Here is a 19,102-nt window from a genome sequence, read left to right as displayed (position 1 = left end):
ATATCAATGAATTTTTTTATTATTAATTCTGCTATTTATGTGTGTTTTAATTGACCAACATGCTTCGGTTTTACGTCTTTTACGAAAACATCCTTGCCCGATTGTTTCATAATTAAGTGTAAAATTAACATGCACAACAGCAATCGCAGTAATTGATTCTTGTTAGGTACACTTCTTTATCATAAATAAGAAGAAAAAAAACACGTTTTCATTAATCAGGCGAATTTTTGACGAAATGTTTATTTTTCTCCTTGAGTTTCTGTTGCTCTTTAGTGAGTATTTTTTTTATTATTTTCTTGGTTTTTCGCCAAGCCGTCTATGTAATTACAACTACTTTTTCATGTTTATTTTCGAAGCTACCGAATAATTTTCGATCTTAGCGACTCTTATTTCGAGTTATTAGTTTATTCGTTTAGGCTCATAGTCATTTAATATAAACTTAACTAATGCGTTGTTAGTTGTTAAATTGTTAAATGTTGTTAGGTTAGGTTAGACAAATACTTTTGTCGTCTTTTTTAAGTATGGCAATTCGCTTCTTACAACGCTATAGTCGTCAGTGTCGATTTTAGAAAAATCTTCAGTTAATAAACATACGCATATTCTGTGATATGACAAAGTTTAAGAAGCGAAATAAGATGAAGTTGAATAATTTGAGACTCTTAATCAATTGGGGTGAAGTTAAAATGTAACGAGATGAAATAAAGTTTAACTAAAATGGATCATATATCTTCTCTGCTATGATAGTTACCGTTCCAAACAAATTAACAAAAACAAAACAAATATATTGCTTCTTCTCTTCGTGTTTGTCAAAATAATTTAGTTAGGTTACTTATGGGTTTATGTAAAAAGCACATATTCTGTTTAAAAAAAGTGTGTGTTGAAAAACGACTAACTAGGGCGGCGCCACCGTAGCGAGTGGTGTGATTTCAAAGATGGCGCCAAAAGTTATTATAGGCCGTTTTCTAATTAACCATTACTTAATGGTAGTTTTCCAATTACAGAGCATAATGCGACTCAGTGACGCACAATGCCGAATTATGCTGAAGCTTAGTTGAGCATTATGCCGCATAATGCGCTCTTGTGCTGTAATTGGAAAACGGCCATAGTAAATTTTTCAACTCTGCACACTTCTCTACATTAACATCGCACCACTTGCCACGCCCGTGCTGTGCTGGTGTGTCTTTGAGTTGTAATCAGTTGCTCACGGCCTAACAATTTTTCATCTTAAATCTTTATCTCCACCATCCTTAGATAATGGTTAAGAAATACCTAAAATATATTACATACATAATATTTACAGCGATCAGTTTGGGAGCCAGAAAACCTATACGATATAATGTTACACAGTAAGTAGCCTTCTATTTCATTAGTGACGACTACCGACCACTAACAAACTTCAAGCACTCCAGTGTACTTAGTGCGAGTTTTTGAACATTCTCGATAGCGTAAAAGCTAACTCATATTAATTTGTATAGGGTTGGAACGTTTGCCTACGTTTGCCGCTAGGGGCGCTGTTCCAGCTGCATACAAATTTGCCTTCTATATTATGTGTTTTAACGTCTTCTCTTGGGTGCCAGAAATATATACACGGACGGCGAAAGCGTACCAGATGGAGGTCCGAGGGATTACAAAGAGGCTGTCATGGTGGGAACAATCCAGATATAAAAAACTGATATTAATTTTTAATATTGGTAGAACGTGTTGCCAGCTAACTAGTGCTTTCGGCCGGCCATTTCTACCATAAAGCAGCTATAGAAGAATGCTACACTAGAATAATGAAAAAAATTTAAAAACTTTTCTACAATTAATTTAAAAAAAAACACATTACAGATTTTCAGCTAAACACGACAACCCCAATTTCGTCAGAGATCGCTTCAAAGGCAAGTCTACTTATAGTAGAATTATTTTGTCCGTGCAGTTTGAGTCATAAAAAATCGAAGCGGTGAAGCGACTATTTCGCTCTCTCTTCCACTCACGAGCCTTATGGACGGGCATAGTGATGCGCATTATTGTTGTCGATAAGCGTTATCGATAGTGTATTTAGTTTTGTCATTTTGAGGGTTAGTGATTAAAATGAAAGAAAGAATCACTAATCGAACACTTACACCACATATCGCCGCAGCAAGTTAACGAGAACGGCAGAAATTAACACTTTGTAACTTTTCGGGACTTATTCTTATTTCAGGGAAAATTTTTAACGCATTGTTGATAACAACACGTGCAAATATTATTTTAAATAAATTCTGCCGTTTTGATACAAAACAAAGGAGTAGGCATTGTGTCACTAAAGAAATTCAGAGAACGAATGCATAAAAACACATTTCTCTTCGACATAATATACTATAATTTGCAGGTAAGTACAAATGACTCTTAGCATAACAATGTCTCACCACCCTTCGTATACCACCCCGCCGCGCCGCCGTGTACCTATCTTCGATGACTCATTTGTTTTTATCGATAATGGCGTTGCGCCCGCACAACATGCTCACCGCCCTAGCCGAGCTATGTTTACTGCCCAAATTGCACGGACAAAATAATTCTACTATAGTTGCTTTTAGCACATACCAATTATTGTACGTATAAGTTATTCTGATTGAATATTCAAATGTTAAATACAGTTAGATGTATAAAATTTTCTCTAATCAACTTTCTCTCTACCTAACTATTCATCTCTTATAGTGGTGGGTCAGCTTTCTTTATTTCTCTTCTCCATTTGGCTTCGTCTTCGACATCCCCATCAGTGAGATTACATTCCCTCTTAACCTTCAGCACTATATCTTTCCACCTTATATTGGTCCTTCACTTTGGTCTCCGATCGGAGAGATCAAGCTGCATTGACAAATTTCCATTGTAGCATGGTGGCTTCCTTTTTCCATGACCATACATTCTCAGGCCACTCTAGCATCTCATCGATGATGTCAAACACAGGTTACCTCGATTTAAACTTACATTTTTATTTTTATCTATTAATCGACAATCGTACCCTATTTAACGCGTCAACAAAGGACATTTTGTTTTAATAGGACACTTTAGATTTTTTTTATTGCATAGATGGGTGGAAGAGCTCACAGCCCACCTGGTGTTAAGTGGTTAGCGGAGGCCATAGACATCTACAACGTAGATGCCGCCACCCACCTTGAGACATGAGTTCTAAGGTCTTAGTATAGTTAAAACGGTTGCCCCGTCCTTCGAACCGAAACACATTACTGCTTCACGGCAGAAATAGGCAGGGTGGTGGTACCTACCCGTGCGAACTCACAAGAGGTCCTACCACCAGTAGGGGAAAGTGGGGGATATACGAACACCTAAGGGAAAACTTAAATAAAACAATGGAATTAAATCACAGATTTTTTAATTTTTTATTATTATAAAGTTTACTTATCTGTCTAACTTATTCACTAATCATCATTTATATTTTCTTAATAAACTGCAACAATATGAAAGAAAAACAAAACCCTTAGTGTTCGGCTTTGCCCGACATCAGTCGGGTAAATACGAACACCAAGTGGGGTGATTACGAACCAACATTATTAATGACATAGATCACATTTAAAACCCAACGATGTTGACTGTCCGTCAGTACAACTCTCGTGAGCCCATTTTTTGCACACATAGCACACAATCTAGTCTTCAACGGGAGGATCAATATATTTATCTCTACAAAAAATACAAAAGTAGTCTTTATTTTCTTTTTCGCATTTTTCTTTTTTTTTCGTATTTTGACCAGAGTCACTAAAGTCTTTTTTATATTGTTCAAATTCTTTAATAATATTTCATACTTCTTGTTTGAAGGTGTTCTCTCATTACATTTCAGTCTTTTTATTTGGGTTCCTTTTTTGCCATCTTTCCGTTTTCTTCTTGATTTCTTACGTTTCCTGATCGTCTGTAAATAAAGGTTTTCATCCAACCATGGCTGTATTAACACTTCTTTCATTAGATGGTCAAAATTAGTGGTTTTTGGAACATTATATGTTTCTGCTGCTTTACGCAGGGAGAGTTTTTGGTTTTAACATCGTCTATAGCCTTTTTGAGATCTTCTAAACTATACTTCAGTTCGGTCTTTCTTTTATAAGTACAAGGCATCTGTAATAATATTAAAAAAAAAGTTGAACGGAGTACTAACAAACGGGAGTGGGGTAACGGCCAATGTTCGAGATTGCCCGACATGGAGTGTTCGTCTTTACCCCGCGGAATCGAAAATAATTAAAGGTCAAAAAACAATTTTGGTTAAATTTATTTTGCCTACTACATCATTATCATTTAGCTGAGTAATATGTGATTATTCCACTATGTAAAAGCTGAATTATTATTGTAGATAGAAATAAAGTTACATCAACTTGAATTTACCAAAAAATTACATCTAAAACATACAAAATATTGAAAAATGCATACCTTTTTAAGTACGTGTGTCCGCGTCTCCCGTGTTATTGACTGGCATCAGTGGTGGCGTGATCTCCGAAATGGCGGCAAATAAAATTAGGATATATCTTTCTAACATATTAGAACCATTGAATTCGGCATTACCCAGCGTTCGCGTTTCCCCCACTTTCCCCTAATTACGCAAATTATAATTTTGCGGGTTTGATTTTTATTACACGATGTTATTCCTCAACCGTGGGAGTTAATCGTGAATATTTGTTAAGTACGTATTTCATTAGAAAAATTGGTACCCGCCTGGGATTCGAACACCGGTGCATCGCTACATACGAATACCGGACGTCTTATCCTTTAGGCCACGACGACTGAAAATCCACAGAGATTTATATCCACACAGTCGAGGATAGGCAGGAATGGCGCAGGATAATCCAGGAGAAAGTTGTTAGAGGTTGCCACGAGGTTCAGCATTGAGGATTATTGACGCAAGGAGGATATATTTTGTATACATCTCTTTCCCACACCGCAACAATTTGATGTTACCGTCGCCACGCGAGGGAGAAGACCCGGTTTTTCTCAGTTCTCAGCGGCGCTGATCTCGCGTATGAACGATGGTGACCATTCATAGATTTATTACCATATTCCGATGATTCCAGATTTAATTGACAAGCCCCTGATGCCTGGGTCTTGGGTTAGCAAATACAAACAGCCTTACAATCCGGCGTGGATGGATTATTGTGACCCCTATCATTGCGGTGATTATCACAAAAGAGCTTGCGGCCTTAACAGAGATAACATGAGATTCGAATGGTTCCAAAGCGTTTGCCATTTGATATTAAACAACAAATGCTCGACATATAAAGGGACTCTTAGTGAGTAACACAAAATACATATAGTTTTGCGTATAATATTTGCTTTTTTTGTTTCTACCTATTCTAGTCATTTTGAGGTGTTATATGAGATTCTCCGGGTGAGTAGGTGAGCTCACTGGGTTCAAATCGGACGACGTTGCTAACACTAGTCCTGGCAAGAACAGTGCTTCGCAGAATCTACCATCGGATCGGAAACGTGACCCACTGAGAAGATCCGGCGAGAATCTGTGGGCTGTGTCTATGGGTTAACTAATGTGACGTGTTTGTCTCGTTGTTCACTAATGTGCTCCGGATTTTTAGTTCTTCGTGCGATGGAGACAGATGTAACGCAAAATCCCAAATTAGGCGATCTTCTCTTTTGAAACTCATTGAAAACTGTCGGGAGTGTTCGGTCTTTCATGCTCTTCTAACATTAGAGTTAGAGAGGAGCAGAGACACTCGCTTATGAATAAATAGCAGTTTTAAGCAGAGTGAAGGGTGCTACTATTTACGTACGAAGTGTTTCTTTCCTACGTGTTAAGCGCGAGATGAAACCGTAAAAATCGTTTTAAATTATCGGAAATAACTACAATATTAAACGTGTGATTAAACTGTAAAAGTGTTTTTAATCGCGACTATTTAGATTTAATTAAGTTAATTTACTTACAGAATATCAACCGGTCGATACGAAGTTCTGCTATATGTATGTGATGTACTTGAGGAATGGCCGTCAGAAGTGTGACGACACGAGCTTAGAAGCCGACGTATATTACTTAATTGATTGAGTAAAACTTAATTTTGTTTTTAATTAAAGGTAAGGGTTGCCATGGCGCGAAATGAGCATGAAAATCTGACCGCGATGGGGCAATGCAAAGCCGCCGACGCCCGAAACATGTCTTGTCGGATCCCTCCCATCCACTCTCGGTGCTTTTAGGTCTCCCAAGCACCGGCCAAGAATTCGACGAGCGAACTAAGTCATAGACACAGTCCACTGAGTTTCTCGCCGGATCTTCTTAGTGGTTTGCGATTCTGATCCGGTGGTAGATTCTGCGAAGCACTGCTCTTGCTAGGGCTAGTGTTAGCAAATTGTGTCAAGTTGAGCCCGTGAGCTCGTAGCTGGAATAGCCTCTTAGACTGATATGTATAGGATTGGTAAGAACGGAACGTATGAAAAGAGTGTGGAATGGAACGTAGGATGTGAATGAGAGAAAACGGAAAGAAAGAAAGAAGAGAATGACAAAACAGAATGACAGAGAAAAGGAGAATGGCGAAGACGGTTAAAAAATAAGCAAGGCGTACATAATAAAAGTGTTAATTTTAAATTATTATTATAACAGAAAATTTTGGAACAGTAGAAGTTTTATTTTATGCGCTGCGATCCCTTTTTTTTTCCTGCCTAAGCTGGTAGCCTAGAGAGGCTATTCCAGCGGAACCTTAACTAGTAGGTGAGCTCACGGGGCTCAAACCCGACGACGATGCTAACACGAACCCTAGCAAGAGTCGTGCTTCCCAGAATCTACCACCGGATCGGAAACGTAACCCACTGAGAAGATCTGGCGAGAAACTCAGTGGGCTGTGTCTGAGAGTTAAAGCGATCCCTATTCTACAGAAATATATTTCTTCTGTGCGTGTGTTTGTCACTGAACTCCTGGATGGTTTAGATTCACAAATCAGCCCGGCAAATGGCGCTGCAGTCGGTATCTAGATTATTTATCTTTCTTAGAAATAATTTATATGGCAAAACATCATTTGCAGGGTCAGCAATGCAGCATATGTGTATATTTAAACGTATATAAGTATGTACTGTAGACTGACGCACCAGAGGTGCTCATATTGCTCATAACACGGGTAATCCTAAATTGGAGTCGGATTACCGTGCGTGATTTTTTTCCAGCTATTAATATTATTATTTTTATAAATGCCATCTCGTATGACGGTGACGATAATTTTAATTTTTGTTTTAATTTCATTTCAGAATAAAACAATAACAGACTAAAAAAATATATCGCAGTTTTCGATTGTGAATACATTACTTGAGATTTATTAAACAAATTTGGTTCGAATTGGTTTTTGTTTTAATCTATTTTATTATGGGATTTTATGACCTAGTAACAAAGACTTGTCTTATTTTTATGAAAAATTATAATGATGATTATGAAATGAAGATGATTAATTTGAGACATGAATCAACTGGGATGAAATTAAAGGAAATGATATGGAATGAAATATAATCTCAGTAAGGTGGTGGTCATTTACTGAAATTTTTTCAGTGGACTTTTGGAGAATCCCGAGAAATTACGTCTAGCGGCTTTGTTTCATTTTTCCACATTTGTGCACTTTTACAGATATTAAACCGTTAATAAACCACCGTTATTACATATTTAAACCTGAAGAAACATTAAGTAGACAAAATAAAACAAATCGCACAACTTCACTCCTCGCGTTCCCGCCAAAAAGTCTGTTTTAATCTATAATATTTAATAAGTAACTACCCACATTCGTTTATTATTTATTATAAAATGTGCCTTAATATAGCAAACTCTCTCAGGTTGAGCCCCACGTCCTTACGGATCCATCAGATCCAATAACCTTTGCATTCACGCTGAGTTTCTCGCCGGATCTTCTCAGCGGGTCGCGATTCCGATCCGGTAGTAGATTCATTCGCGAAGCAGCTACTCTTGAGCTGTTAGGTCTCCTTCGGAGGCGCTCGGGTAGCTGTTAGCAAATCCCACCCCTCTTGGCTGAGCCTTTGCTCGCCTGGTGAAACTGGAAAGGCCTCCGGGCCACCAGTAATACCAGGTTGAGCCCGTGAGCTCACATAGATACCCGTCTGGAAAGTTGGAATAGTGTCTTGGACTAACAGCGAATAGATAGGGAATAAAAAACAGTCAGTGTGCTTGTGGTGCGAGTTTTTAACGTTCACGATAGCGTAAAAGTTAACTCAAATTTGTATGGAGTTAGAACAGCGCTCCTAGCGGCAAACGTAGGCAAACGTTCCAGCTCCATACTTGTGAAATTATTTCAGTTAACTTTTACGCTATCGAGAACGTTAAAAAACTCGCTCGCACTAAGCAGACTGGACGAAATCGGAAATAGCTTTATTTGTGTTGTTTTCATTATTTAAGAACACAATCCAATGTAAATATTGAGATCAATATACCTAACTAATATAGATTTAAACATATCGAGAAGTGAAAGGAAGGTAACAGAGACCCGCTCCTGTCCTCCGGAGCGGTCTCTGTGGGTGAATACTATTGCTTTGCCAAAACAAAATTAGCGGTCCCTTGGGACTGCTGCTACTCACCTGCCTAGAATACCCCTGACCGCAAGTTTTCTATTGAATATTTAAGAAACGCGGACCGCCATTGCTCATCTAGGCTAGAACATATTGAAGGGGGATTAATCGACAATATAATTGCATAATCAAAAAATGTGAGCCGTCACGGGACGCCTGCACCTGGCAGATGTGAAACATCGACATTATTTTGTAAAAGTAATATGCAGAAAAGAACAGATTGTGATAGGAACTAAATATGTAATATAAAATAAAATATTACGAAAAAATAATTTGTTTTCAAGTAAAACACAGGTTGTGTGTACTGTAGTAAACAACACTGTATACACTACGGAGTATACACTATAGGTATCCGAGCTCAGTGTAGTGAGAGAGATGGCTTAACGCCGGATCGAGTGGGAGAGAATCGCACAGTCGATTGCGCATGGCGACGCGCCCCCACACCGTACTGCATATAGACTGTATATATGAGTCGACTATTATCAAAGCCGGCAATGTGACTTTTGGACAATTATTGGTAAATCAGAAAAACGAATTATTGACTTTGTATTCCATTGGCAGTCACAAAACTCTTCTGAACGACATCTTAGATAAATAACAGATTAAGTATTAACCTTTATTTAATGCAGGTTTTGAACCGTATTCTTTGAAGGAGACGATTATATTCAAATCAATCTGTATTGACATATCAATAACATTTTTTTGTCCAAATGCACAGATTGCCACCTTTGATAATAGACGACTCATATATACCATCATATAGCGTTGGGACGCGTCGCCACGGCATGCGTCGCCACGCAAGAAATCGGTTTTACGTGCGGCTATAGATGTTTCCCATCAAAAACTAAAAGTAGGAATAGCTTATTTGAGTAATTCTTTATCCATATGCATAATTCGACGCTTGAAAGGTAAACGTGACTAAGCGACAATGCGTGAACTTTACAGTAGACTAATTTAAAGTTGAAATACCTGAAAACAAAATTTATTTTAACGAATCTGGCTGTAGTAGAATCTAGCTAGTAGCTGTAGGATTGAAATGATTTTATCAAATCAAATCAAATCAAATCAAATCAAAAAAGTTTTATTCAACATAAATGAAAGTACATACTTGTTGAACGTCAAAAGAATTACCGCCAATTCACAAGAATTAACCTCCGTCCTGAGAAGAATTGGCAAGAAACTCAGCAGGCATGTTTTTTTTTTTTTTTAAATATTAGATTTTTATTTTTATTTTAATTTTTTTTTTTTTTTTAAATATTCATATTACAATAAGTAATTATAACATAACAATTTTACAATATTGAAATTCCCGGAGCGAGCAACTCATTCCCACTTTGTGCAATCTTCTAGATAATCATTGACTTTATAGTAAGCTTTATTGCACAGATGTTCTTTAATAGTTTTCTTAAACCTATGTATATGTAGGTTCTGAACATCTTGTGGGATTTTGTTGTACAGGCGCACAGACAAACACCCGAATGAATTTCGTATCTTATGTAACCTACTCATCGGCACAACAAGCTTGTGTTTGTTCCTAGTATTTCTATTATGTATGTCCGACATCTTAGGAAACTCCTCAATATGTTTACGAACATACATCAAATTTTCAAAGATGTACTGGGATGGCATAGTGAGAACTTTAATTTCTTTAAATTTCTCCCTCAGGGATTCCCTTGAGTGCATGTTATAAATAGCACGTATAGCTCTTTTCTGCAGAATAAATATCATTTCTACATCGGCCGCATTGCCCCATAGCAAAATGCCATAGGACATGACACTGTGGAAGTAACTAAAGTAAACTAAATGAGCCGTGTCCGCATTTGTTAACATTCTAATTTTTTTTACTGCGTATGCTGCAGAGCTAAGCTTACTCGCCAATTTATGAATATGAGGTCCCCACTGCAGTTTGGAGTCCACTGTTATACCAAGAAATACGGTTGACTCAACAAGCTCCAATGATTCCTCAGAAACAATTACATTACTATCTACTTGTCTCACATTTAAAGATGATTTAATACATTTTAAAGTAAATTTAATACATTTCGTTTTCTTACTATTCAATAATAGGTTATTGATACGGAACCAATGAACCACACACGAAATCGCATCATTCACTTCGTCATAGACTTGTAATTGTCGTTTAATTTTAAATAATAAAGATGTATCATCTGCGAATAATACGACCTCGTGTCGGGACTCAATAAAACTAGGCAAATCGTTTATATATATTAGAAATAAAAAAGGACCCAAAATGGAACCCTGAGGTACACCAATTTTCAACGTGGTGCCTGAAGATCTATTTCCTTTCACATCTACTGTTTGTATCCTTCCTGATAAATAGGAAGTAATAAGTTCCAATGCACCATCCCTAATACCATAGTGATGTAGTTTCCTCACCAATGTTTCATGTTCAACACAGTCAAATGCTTTGGATAAGTCACAGAAAATTCCAAGACAATCATGCGATTCCTCCCAAGATTGAAATATATTTTTGATTAGATAAGCACCTGCATCAGTTGTAGAGCGACCCCTTGTAAACCCGAATTGTTTATTATGAAGCAGGTTATTTGAATTAAAATGTTCTAAAAGTTGTGTCAAAATAATTTTTTCAAAGATTTTACTTAACGTAGGGAGTACTGAAATAGGTCTATAGTTAGAGGGGTCATCAGTACTACCAGATTTAAAAAGAGGAATCACTTTACTATGTTTCATTAAGTCAGGAAATACACCACACTTAATACAATCATTAAAAATACTAACAAGATGAGAAGCAATAATGTCTATTACAGACTTCAAAACCTTTACTGATATTCCCCACAAATCAGCTGTATTTTTTACATTAAGGCTATTAAAACTTTTTATTATATTGTTTGAATTAATTTTCTTAAATTTAAAAATTTCATTGCATTTCTTGACATGGTTATGCAATAATATTTCAGCTGCTGTGGGGGATGAATTTAGAGATGTGGTAGTTGAAACTGGAATGTCAGAGAAAAACTTTTCAAAAGCATTAGCCACATCTTCATGACTAGTTACCAATTTATCGTCTATTTTTAACGAGAATTCTTGATGGCTATTTCTGACTTTTCCACTTTCTCTACCAATGATGTTCCAAGTCATCTTTATCTTGTCAGGGGCATTTTTGATTAAATCACTTAAATGTAAAGATTTTGCCGCTAAACAAACTTTTCTAAATAGTTTGGAATAGTTCCTGACATATTGATGAAATGTTTCATCATTATTATAAGCTTTTTCAGAGTACAGATCATACAATTTTTTTCTACTTTTGTACACTCCGGTGGTGGCCCACTCGCTGAACACCGTTTTGTTTTTTAATGTTACAGTTTTAGGAATAAATACATCAGTAAAGACCATATTAATTCTCTCAAACATATTCTGGTATGATAAATTTGGGTTTTTGTTATAAATAATTTCTGAATGTTCTTGCTTAATATTATTTCTAAACTTCTCAATTCGTTTTTTATTAATAGGAACAATCACAAGAGTATTTTTATCTTTAGAATTCATAATAGATTCAAAAGACACAAATTGTCCACTATGGTCTGATGTTAATTGATTAATAATTTTTTTGTTAATCGGTGTTACATTTGTAAATATGTTATCTAAACATGTTGCCGATGTGGTCGTTTTCCTAGTAGGCTCTAGAAATAAGTTTGGGAGGTTATATGACTTTAACAATGTTCTGAATCTAATAGTGGTATTTGTGTTTTCTAAAAGATTGATATTATAATCACCACATACAAAAATTTGTTTATTAGAGACAGAAAGCTTTAACAATACATTTTCCAAAATGTTTTCAAAAGAATCATATAACGCATCAGGAGGTCTGTACACACTTACAACAATGAATCGCTCAAGCTCTACACAGGCCATTTCAATAATCCGTTCCACAGAGAGGCTCACAATGTCTCTACGTTCCTTACATTTATAATCTTTATTAACAATGATCAGTGAGCCACCTCGTATAGCATTCTCTCTGCAGAAGGAACTCACAACCTGGTGATTTTTAAAATTACAATTTAATTCATATTTTTTAAGCCAATGTTCAGTTACACATAGAACATTGACTTTATTAAAATCTAGGAACAAATCAATTTCAAGTTCTTTACCCATCAAACCTTGTAAGTTCTGATGCACCAGGTTGATCACAGTTGTTTTCAAAGAAACATTATTTGTTGATGGGTTGTGTCCAAATAAATCATGTTTACTGCAAGAGGTAAACTCTGTTGTCTTAGGATTTAATTTAAATTACTTGGAACGGATTCCAAATTAATAAATGTCATATTTTTTTCCTGCTCAAAAGAAGCAGTAGGTTGATTAGCCAAATTCATGGCTAGATAAATATGTAAAAAATAATGACCTAGAAATATATATTTTTGCGCATCGAATATGGTTATTGCCTATCATTTATGTACAAAGCAGTTATTGTCGCTTTGCCTTTCAAGCGTCGAATTATAATTACTTTTGGCAAAAATCGCTTAAAATCTCGGTCCTTAACCTGTTAAGCCATATTTCGCGCGTTTATCTTTGATAATAAAGACGCATTTTATTTGGTATCACGATCAACAGTTCGATGTTTTTAATTGAACTTCGATTAAGGTTAGTCCATTAAAAAATAGCTGAAGAAGTTTTTTTTATACAACACATTTCTCTCTGCTAATGGTTTTCTGGAAGAAAACTCATGAATGAGTTAAGCTCGCCTTTGTACATAGTATTTAGACATTCTTTTAAATCTGTTTTTATTGTATTTTCTTTTTTGTGTACAATAAGTATAAATAAATAAAATAAATAAATAAGAAGTTTTTTTTGTTATGATATTTTTTGGAAATTTTAAACTTTAAATAGGTAAGCTCTCCTGTGAAGTTGCAAAAACGTCTCTCAAACCAAACATCCTTTATTCACCCCACGATAATGTTCTTATCAATTGTTTTCGAATGGTCGAAGTGAAATATTAATTTAAGGCGAATCGTAATTTTTGTTGTTGTTCGTCGCTACCTACTTAGTTATTTCGTAAGATGCTTTCATCAAATTCAATTCACATTTTATATTCGTGTCTCTGTGAGTATTAAAGGATTGCTTTTTTGTTTGTTGTTTAAAATGACTTGGCTTCAAGTTATGTCCAGGTCCTGCTAACTTGAGAGTTAGAAGTCAAGGTCCCGATGAAGATACAATAATTTTAGAACTTCTTTTGTGAGTCGTCGTGGCCTAAAGGATAAGACGTCCGGTGCATTCGTGTGTAGCGATGCACCGGTGTTCGAATCCCGCAGGCGGGTATCAATTTTTCTAATGAATCAAGTAGATAACAAATGTTCACGATTGACTTCCACGGTGAAGGAATAACATCGTGTAACAAAAATCAAAGCCGCAAAATTATAATTTGCGTAATTACTGGTGGTAGGAAATCTTGTGAGTCCGCACGGATAGGTACCACCACCCTGCCCGTTTCTGCCGTGAAGCAGTAGTGCGTTTCGGTTTGAAGGGTGGGGCAGCCGTTACTATACTGAGACCTTAGAATTCATGTATCAAGGTGGGTGGCGGCATTTACGTTGTAGATGTCTCTATGGGTTCCGTTGACCACTTAACACCAGGTGGGCTGTGAGCTCGTCCACTAATCTATGCAGTAAAAAAAAAAAAAATGTAAATAGCTTCGCTCTAATGTCCTAACCAGTAGCTACAGGGCTAACTAGAAACAAAATGTTAGTTAGGTGTACTGCTTAGTCAATTTTTTTTTGTTTATCTACTTTTTTTTGGTTTAAATGACATTAGAAAGTAGAAAAACACCATTAATTATCATATAGCAGCTAAAGTAAAGTAGTGTATTAAAGGAAGATTCATATCAGTCTCGTAAGTCTGGACAATTCTCAATTCGATGCAAAAAAATATATTATAATCATTAAAGTAATTTTTTTGATAAGGTCTATTAAACATAGCGTCATCGGAGCGAACAAAAGTGACAGTTGACATCAATGCGAGGATTGACATTTTGAAACGTCAAATCGACGCACAGATTAACGAGAAGCACAGATTATCGAAAACGATGGAAAACAATAACGCTATCGTCGAGGACAACGATTATCATGATATTTCTAATCTACCGATTACGCCTATTATGGATGTAGACAAGAAAAGAGAAAAAAATAAAGCCAAAACAAGAATTATGAAGACGACCAGGGCAGCGACGGAGAAAACATCGAAGGGCGAAGGTTTATGTTGCTTGTAACACGTTTTTTGTCTACAAATTAGTCAGTAAGACCAGTCACGTATAATTTTATTACTGTACCCCCCGTTTTAGCTCGTCCACACATCTAAGCAATAAAAAAAAAATGCTTGAGAAGTAGATTGAGAGGTCTGCAGCTCTAGAAGCTAAGAGCAGGCCAAGGGATCCTGAAAACCGTATTCGTTGTGGAGTTTAACGTGAAACCTAACTGATACATCGGCCCACTCAGTTTTTTCACGGATCTTCTCAGCGGGTGACTCTTCTGACTGAGCCTGTGCTTGCTCATCTATCCTGGTCAAACTACAAAGGTCTCTGGGATAACTAAAGAGATCATACCCTTGTTTTCTAAATAGCATAATTATTGTCACACAATTTTTATACGCAGAAAATGTTCTACCCCTACCCACTATAGATGTACCGTTTATTTATTTATTACGCCAAAACTGACATTTCAACGTTTTGACAGCTGCGACAAAACGTCAAATTGACAGATCAAGAACCCGCAAGCGAATCGGCAAGGGAAAAGTTAAGCATTCGGTTCCAGTGGACGTATTTTACAGAAGACAATTTGACGAAAGTACATTGAACACTCCAATGGAATTGATGCAATGTCAGGACTTGATCACACCGTATTACACTGGTCAAAAAACGAAAATAAGCCCTCCGAAGAGGATCCTTATCAAAGATCCTTTAGTTATGAGGTATAGTGTTAAGGGAAATGCTAAAGAGGAGGGACTCGTCCTAAATCAACGGTAGACAGCAGGTTGGCTCTGCCCCTGGCATTGCTGATGTCCATGGGCGACAGCAACCAATCACTATCAGGTGGGCCGTGTGCCCGTCTGCATACTAGGGCAATAAAACTTTTTTCTCTGTAGAAAAATTGGGACATTTATGACGTCATAGATATCCTACCTTGCCTATAGGGGCAATGAAAGAATATGACGCTTTTTATTTTAAAAATTGTGTAGTAATTAAAAGTAGTGTGTTGATGGGTGGACGAGCTCACAGCCCGCCTGGTGTGAAGTGCTTACTGGAGCCCATAGACATCTACGACGTAAATGCGCCACCCACCTTGAGATATAAGTTCTAAGGTCTCAGTATAGTTACAACGGCTGCTCCGCCCTTCGAACCGAAACGCATTACTGCTTCACGGCAGAAATAGGCGGGGCGGTGGTACCTACCCGTGCGGACTAACAAGAGGTCTAACCACTAAGCCAGTCTAAGCGGGCAGCGTCTTCGCTGTGCTTAGCATTGCTGATGCCCATGAGCGACCTTTTCCTTTTTACAGATTTATACAACTGTTAAGCATGAATGCTAAAAATCAAACGAAAGAAGATGTTTACTCGATAATGTATCAGATTAGTAATATACAGCTGAGATTCTTCCAGTGGGACATCGCAGCCATGAAGCTATTGTTGAACGTGATTTTAAAAGGTACTTATATTAATTAGTATCGAGAGGTGAAAAGCTATTTCGCCTAACACGCGACATTTATCTCTGTAATTAAAGGTCCGTTTTATTTGATATCAGCATCAACAGTTCGATGTTTTTAATTGAACTTCAATTAAGTTTGTTCTAATCAAAAATACCTGAAGAAGTTTTTTTGATAGATAACAGTTACCAAATTGAAATATACGAAATGTGTCTTTTTTAGGTAAAGCTACTTACTTATAAATAGAAAATCTGCGTTAGCTCACCGCCGGTTGGCAGAGTTCCCAGAAGGCTGGCAGCATTTCCACGCTGGATAGCAATGCTAATTCTTTGTGCAAAATACGTACCGGCCTTCTGGTTTCCCGAGGCCTCAAAAAGTTTTTTTTTTAAGGTCCTTAAAAAAGCTTTTAGCATTTTAAATATTGTTTGGGTTAAGCGACATTACGCTTAATACTCAAAAGTGATCTTTGTATTTAAATACCCGTTTTATTTGGCACTAGCGACCCGCCTTCGCTTCGCTTCACTTCGGAAACATTAAATATTATTGATAGCTGAGTCCCGCGGTGTTACCCGCGGTTATTGTCGTACCGTTGAAGTCGCCGGGGGGTGAAGCTAGTCTAAAAAAAGTAGCCTAAAGTGACTCCTTATATCATCAGCTACCTATCAGTTAGCGTGGCCAACGCCACAACCAAACGCGCAGTTCACGTCTAGAACGTCGGGCCGATAATCGATATACTTATCGATAATCGAATCGATATATTTGTCGATTAATATTTTTCAGATAACAGACATTCGTTTGCAAATCTCAAGCACGGCCTGAAATCGATCTTCGCATCATGGAGCTTGGATCTTAGTAATACAACGAACCTACTGAAGCAGACGAGGATATTTAGGCCGCCTTGTATATTTAAACCGGATTATGAGGGTAAATATATATTTGTTGGAGAAGCCACAACTATTAACACCATCGCCAGACATCGTAGGGGCGAATAAGGCGATCGAGCTAAGAGAAATATTGAGTACACCATTCACGTTCGTTGGCTTAGAACGATTTAGATATCTTCTCTTGACGTTAGCAAACGAAAACCAATGACAGTTCTTAGAGGACGGAGGCACCGCTCTTCAAGAAGGCTGGTTGGTAAGTGTGATGGCGTCTACGCGTCTCCATCGGCTAGGCTCTGTCGTACCACGAAGTTAGCCGAGTTCCAACGATACCGCGATCGTGCTGCCATCTCTCGTGAATCGTGCTGCATTTCGTTTAGCTACCAAATTAATGACCGTCTCCGATATATATATATATATATATACATATAAAATATGGCAACATTTTTATGATGCCTAGGGCGAACGAGTTGCCCAAAATCGTCTTGCGCTTTTTTAGGTGGATAGATGAGCTTAGTAGAGTCCATAGACATCAACAAGGTAATAGCCGTCACTAATCCCCAGAGTCCCAGTTGTCTGGTACAACGTCTGTCACGCTGTACAAGCTGAAACGTATTACTGCTTCAGGCAAAAATAGGCAGGGCGGTTGTACCTACCCGCGTAGGCTCACAAGACCAGTGAGATATGTTAAGATGCTCTGCAACGAAATTTATGTACTATAAGCCCGCATAGGGAGGTTCCACATTCCTACCCATTTCTGCCTCAAGCAGGGGCAACCCTATACGAATGAGAATTCGTAATATGGAGGGTAGAAATACAGAGCATCATCTTAGTGTATTAAAAAGTGTCCGCTGAAATAAACCCAATTAGACGGCGCCACTGTAGCAAAGGGAAAGACTTAAAAAAATAGCGCCATAAACATAAATCAAAAGGAATGAAATACTTCCTGCATAAATAGTTGAGATTTTAACTACTGTATGATATTTAAACTATACAAATCACGAAAAATATTAAATTTTTCATTCCAGCACACTTCACTCTTTTTAAAGCTATTTTATTCACATTAATTTCCACTTGCTACACTAGCGCTATTTCGGTGAGTCTTCGAACAGTCACTCGCTGTTTACAGGTTGACACTTTTTCAACTTGTCCCCAAAAACAAGATGGCGCTTCTTCAATTCTACCCTCCAAAGTTTCGCAGTAAAAACGTTCAACTCTATTCAGGATTAAGCGAGTTTCTCTGTCCCTTTCTAATTGTAATGTTAGAAGAGCGTGAAAGATCGAAAACTCCCGATAGTTTTCGATGAGTAACTACAGTATACGGACGATAAAATATTGCATATCGATCTTTCAAAAGAAACGATCGGCTAAGTTCGGCTTTGTAGAGCGTTGTCTCTGTCGCACTTTCAGTGTAGCGTCCCAAGATGGCCGACATTCATGTTGCGGCGTGTACAGACAGACCCTGGCTAATGAAATACAAAACTAATCTATATCGCTTCATTATTTCAGCATCAACAAAATCGTCGAAGACCATGCGTTTCACTAAATCCGTCACACCGAAAAAATATTGTGACTACGACACGGAGGACTGTTCTGATTAAAAAAATAAATTGTTTTTAATAAATACTAAAAACAGGTGACAAACGAAAATGAATTATTATTTATTATTTGTTCGCTCACGCGGCCCACACGCGCATTAACTCTTTTCAGTGTGCTTAGTGCGAGTTTTTTAACGTTCTCGATAGCGTTTGCCGCTAGGTGCGCTGTTCCAACTGCATATAAATTTGAGTTAACTTTTACGCTATCGAAAACGTTAAAAATCTCGCACTGGTCACACACACTGGTCATCTGATCTCGTTTCTGCAGGATAGCCGACGGGGCACCGTGGTATGTGAGGAATATCGATCTTCACGACGATTTGAATTTAGAATCGATACGTAAGTTTCGGTAGCGTCAGAACGTTACCACGGCCGAGCGGCGTGACACGATAGTCCTCTTAACGTGGCCGCCGGTAATTACTTATCCGAACCA

The 19,102-nt window shown here is 37.4% G+C and overlaps 2 protein-coding genes across 2 annotated transcripts; both read left to right on the top strand.

The window, feature by feature from the left end:
- Positions 1 to 495: 495 nt before the first annotated feature.
- On the top strand, positions 496 to 6,039 carry LOC114246669 (uncharacterized). Its single transcript, XM_089731338.1, has 4 exons — positions 496 to 1,346; positions 1,831 to 1,880; positions 5,031 to 5,246; positions 5,895 to 6,039. Exons 1-4 carry the CDS (start codon positions 1,255 to 1,257, stop codon positions 6,008 to 6,010), a joined length of 474 nt encoding a protein of 157 aa, XP_089587464.1. The 5' UTR covers positions 496 to 1,254; the 3' UTR covers positions 6,011 to 6,039.
- Positions 6,040 to 14,467: 8,428 nt separating this feature from the next.
- LOC149501889 (uncharacterized) lies at positions 14,468 to 17,182 on the top strand. Its single transcript, XM_089731539.1, has 4 exons — positions 14,468 to 14,744; positions 15,225 to 15,459; positions 16,047 to 16,192; positions 16,971 to 17,182. Exons 1-4 carry the CDS (start codon positions 14,579 to 14,581, stop codon positions 17,180 to 17,182), a joined length of 759 nt encoding a protein of 252 aa, XP_089587665.1. The 5' UTR covers positions 14,468 to 14,578.
- The last annotated feature ends 1,920 nt before the right edge of the window (positions 17,183 to 19,102 follow it).

Source organism: Bombyx mandarina, chromosome 11 (genome assembly GCF_030267445.1).
Source record: "Bombyx mandarina strain Sakado chromosome 11, ASM3026744v2".
Classification (NCBI taxonomy): Eukaryota; Metazoa; Arthropoda; class Insecta; order Lepidoptera; family Bombycidae; genus Bombyx; species Bombyx mandarina.
The sequence above is the reverse complement of the archived record's forward strand: the minus strand, read 5'-3'. Positions and strand labels throughout refer to the sequence as shown.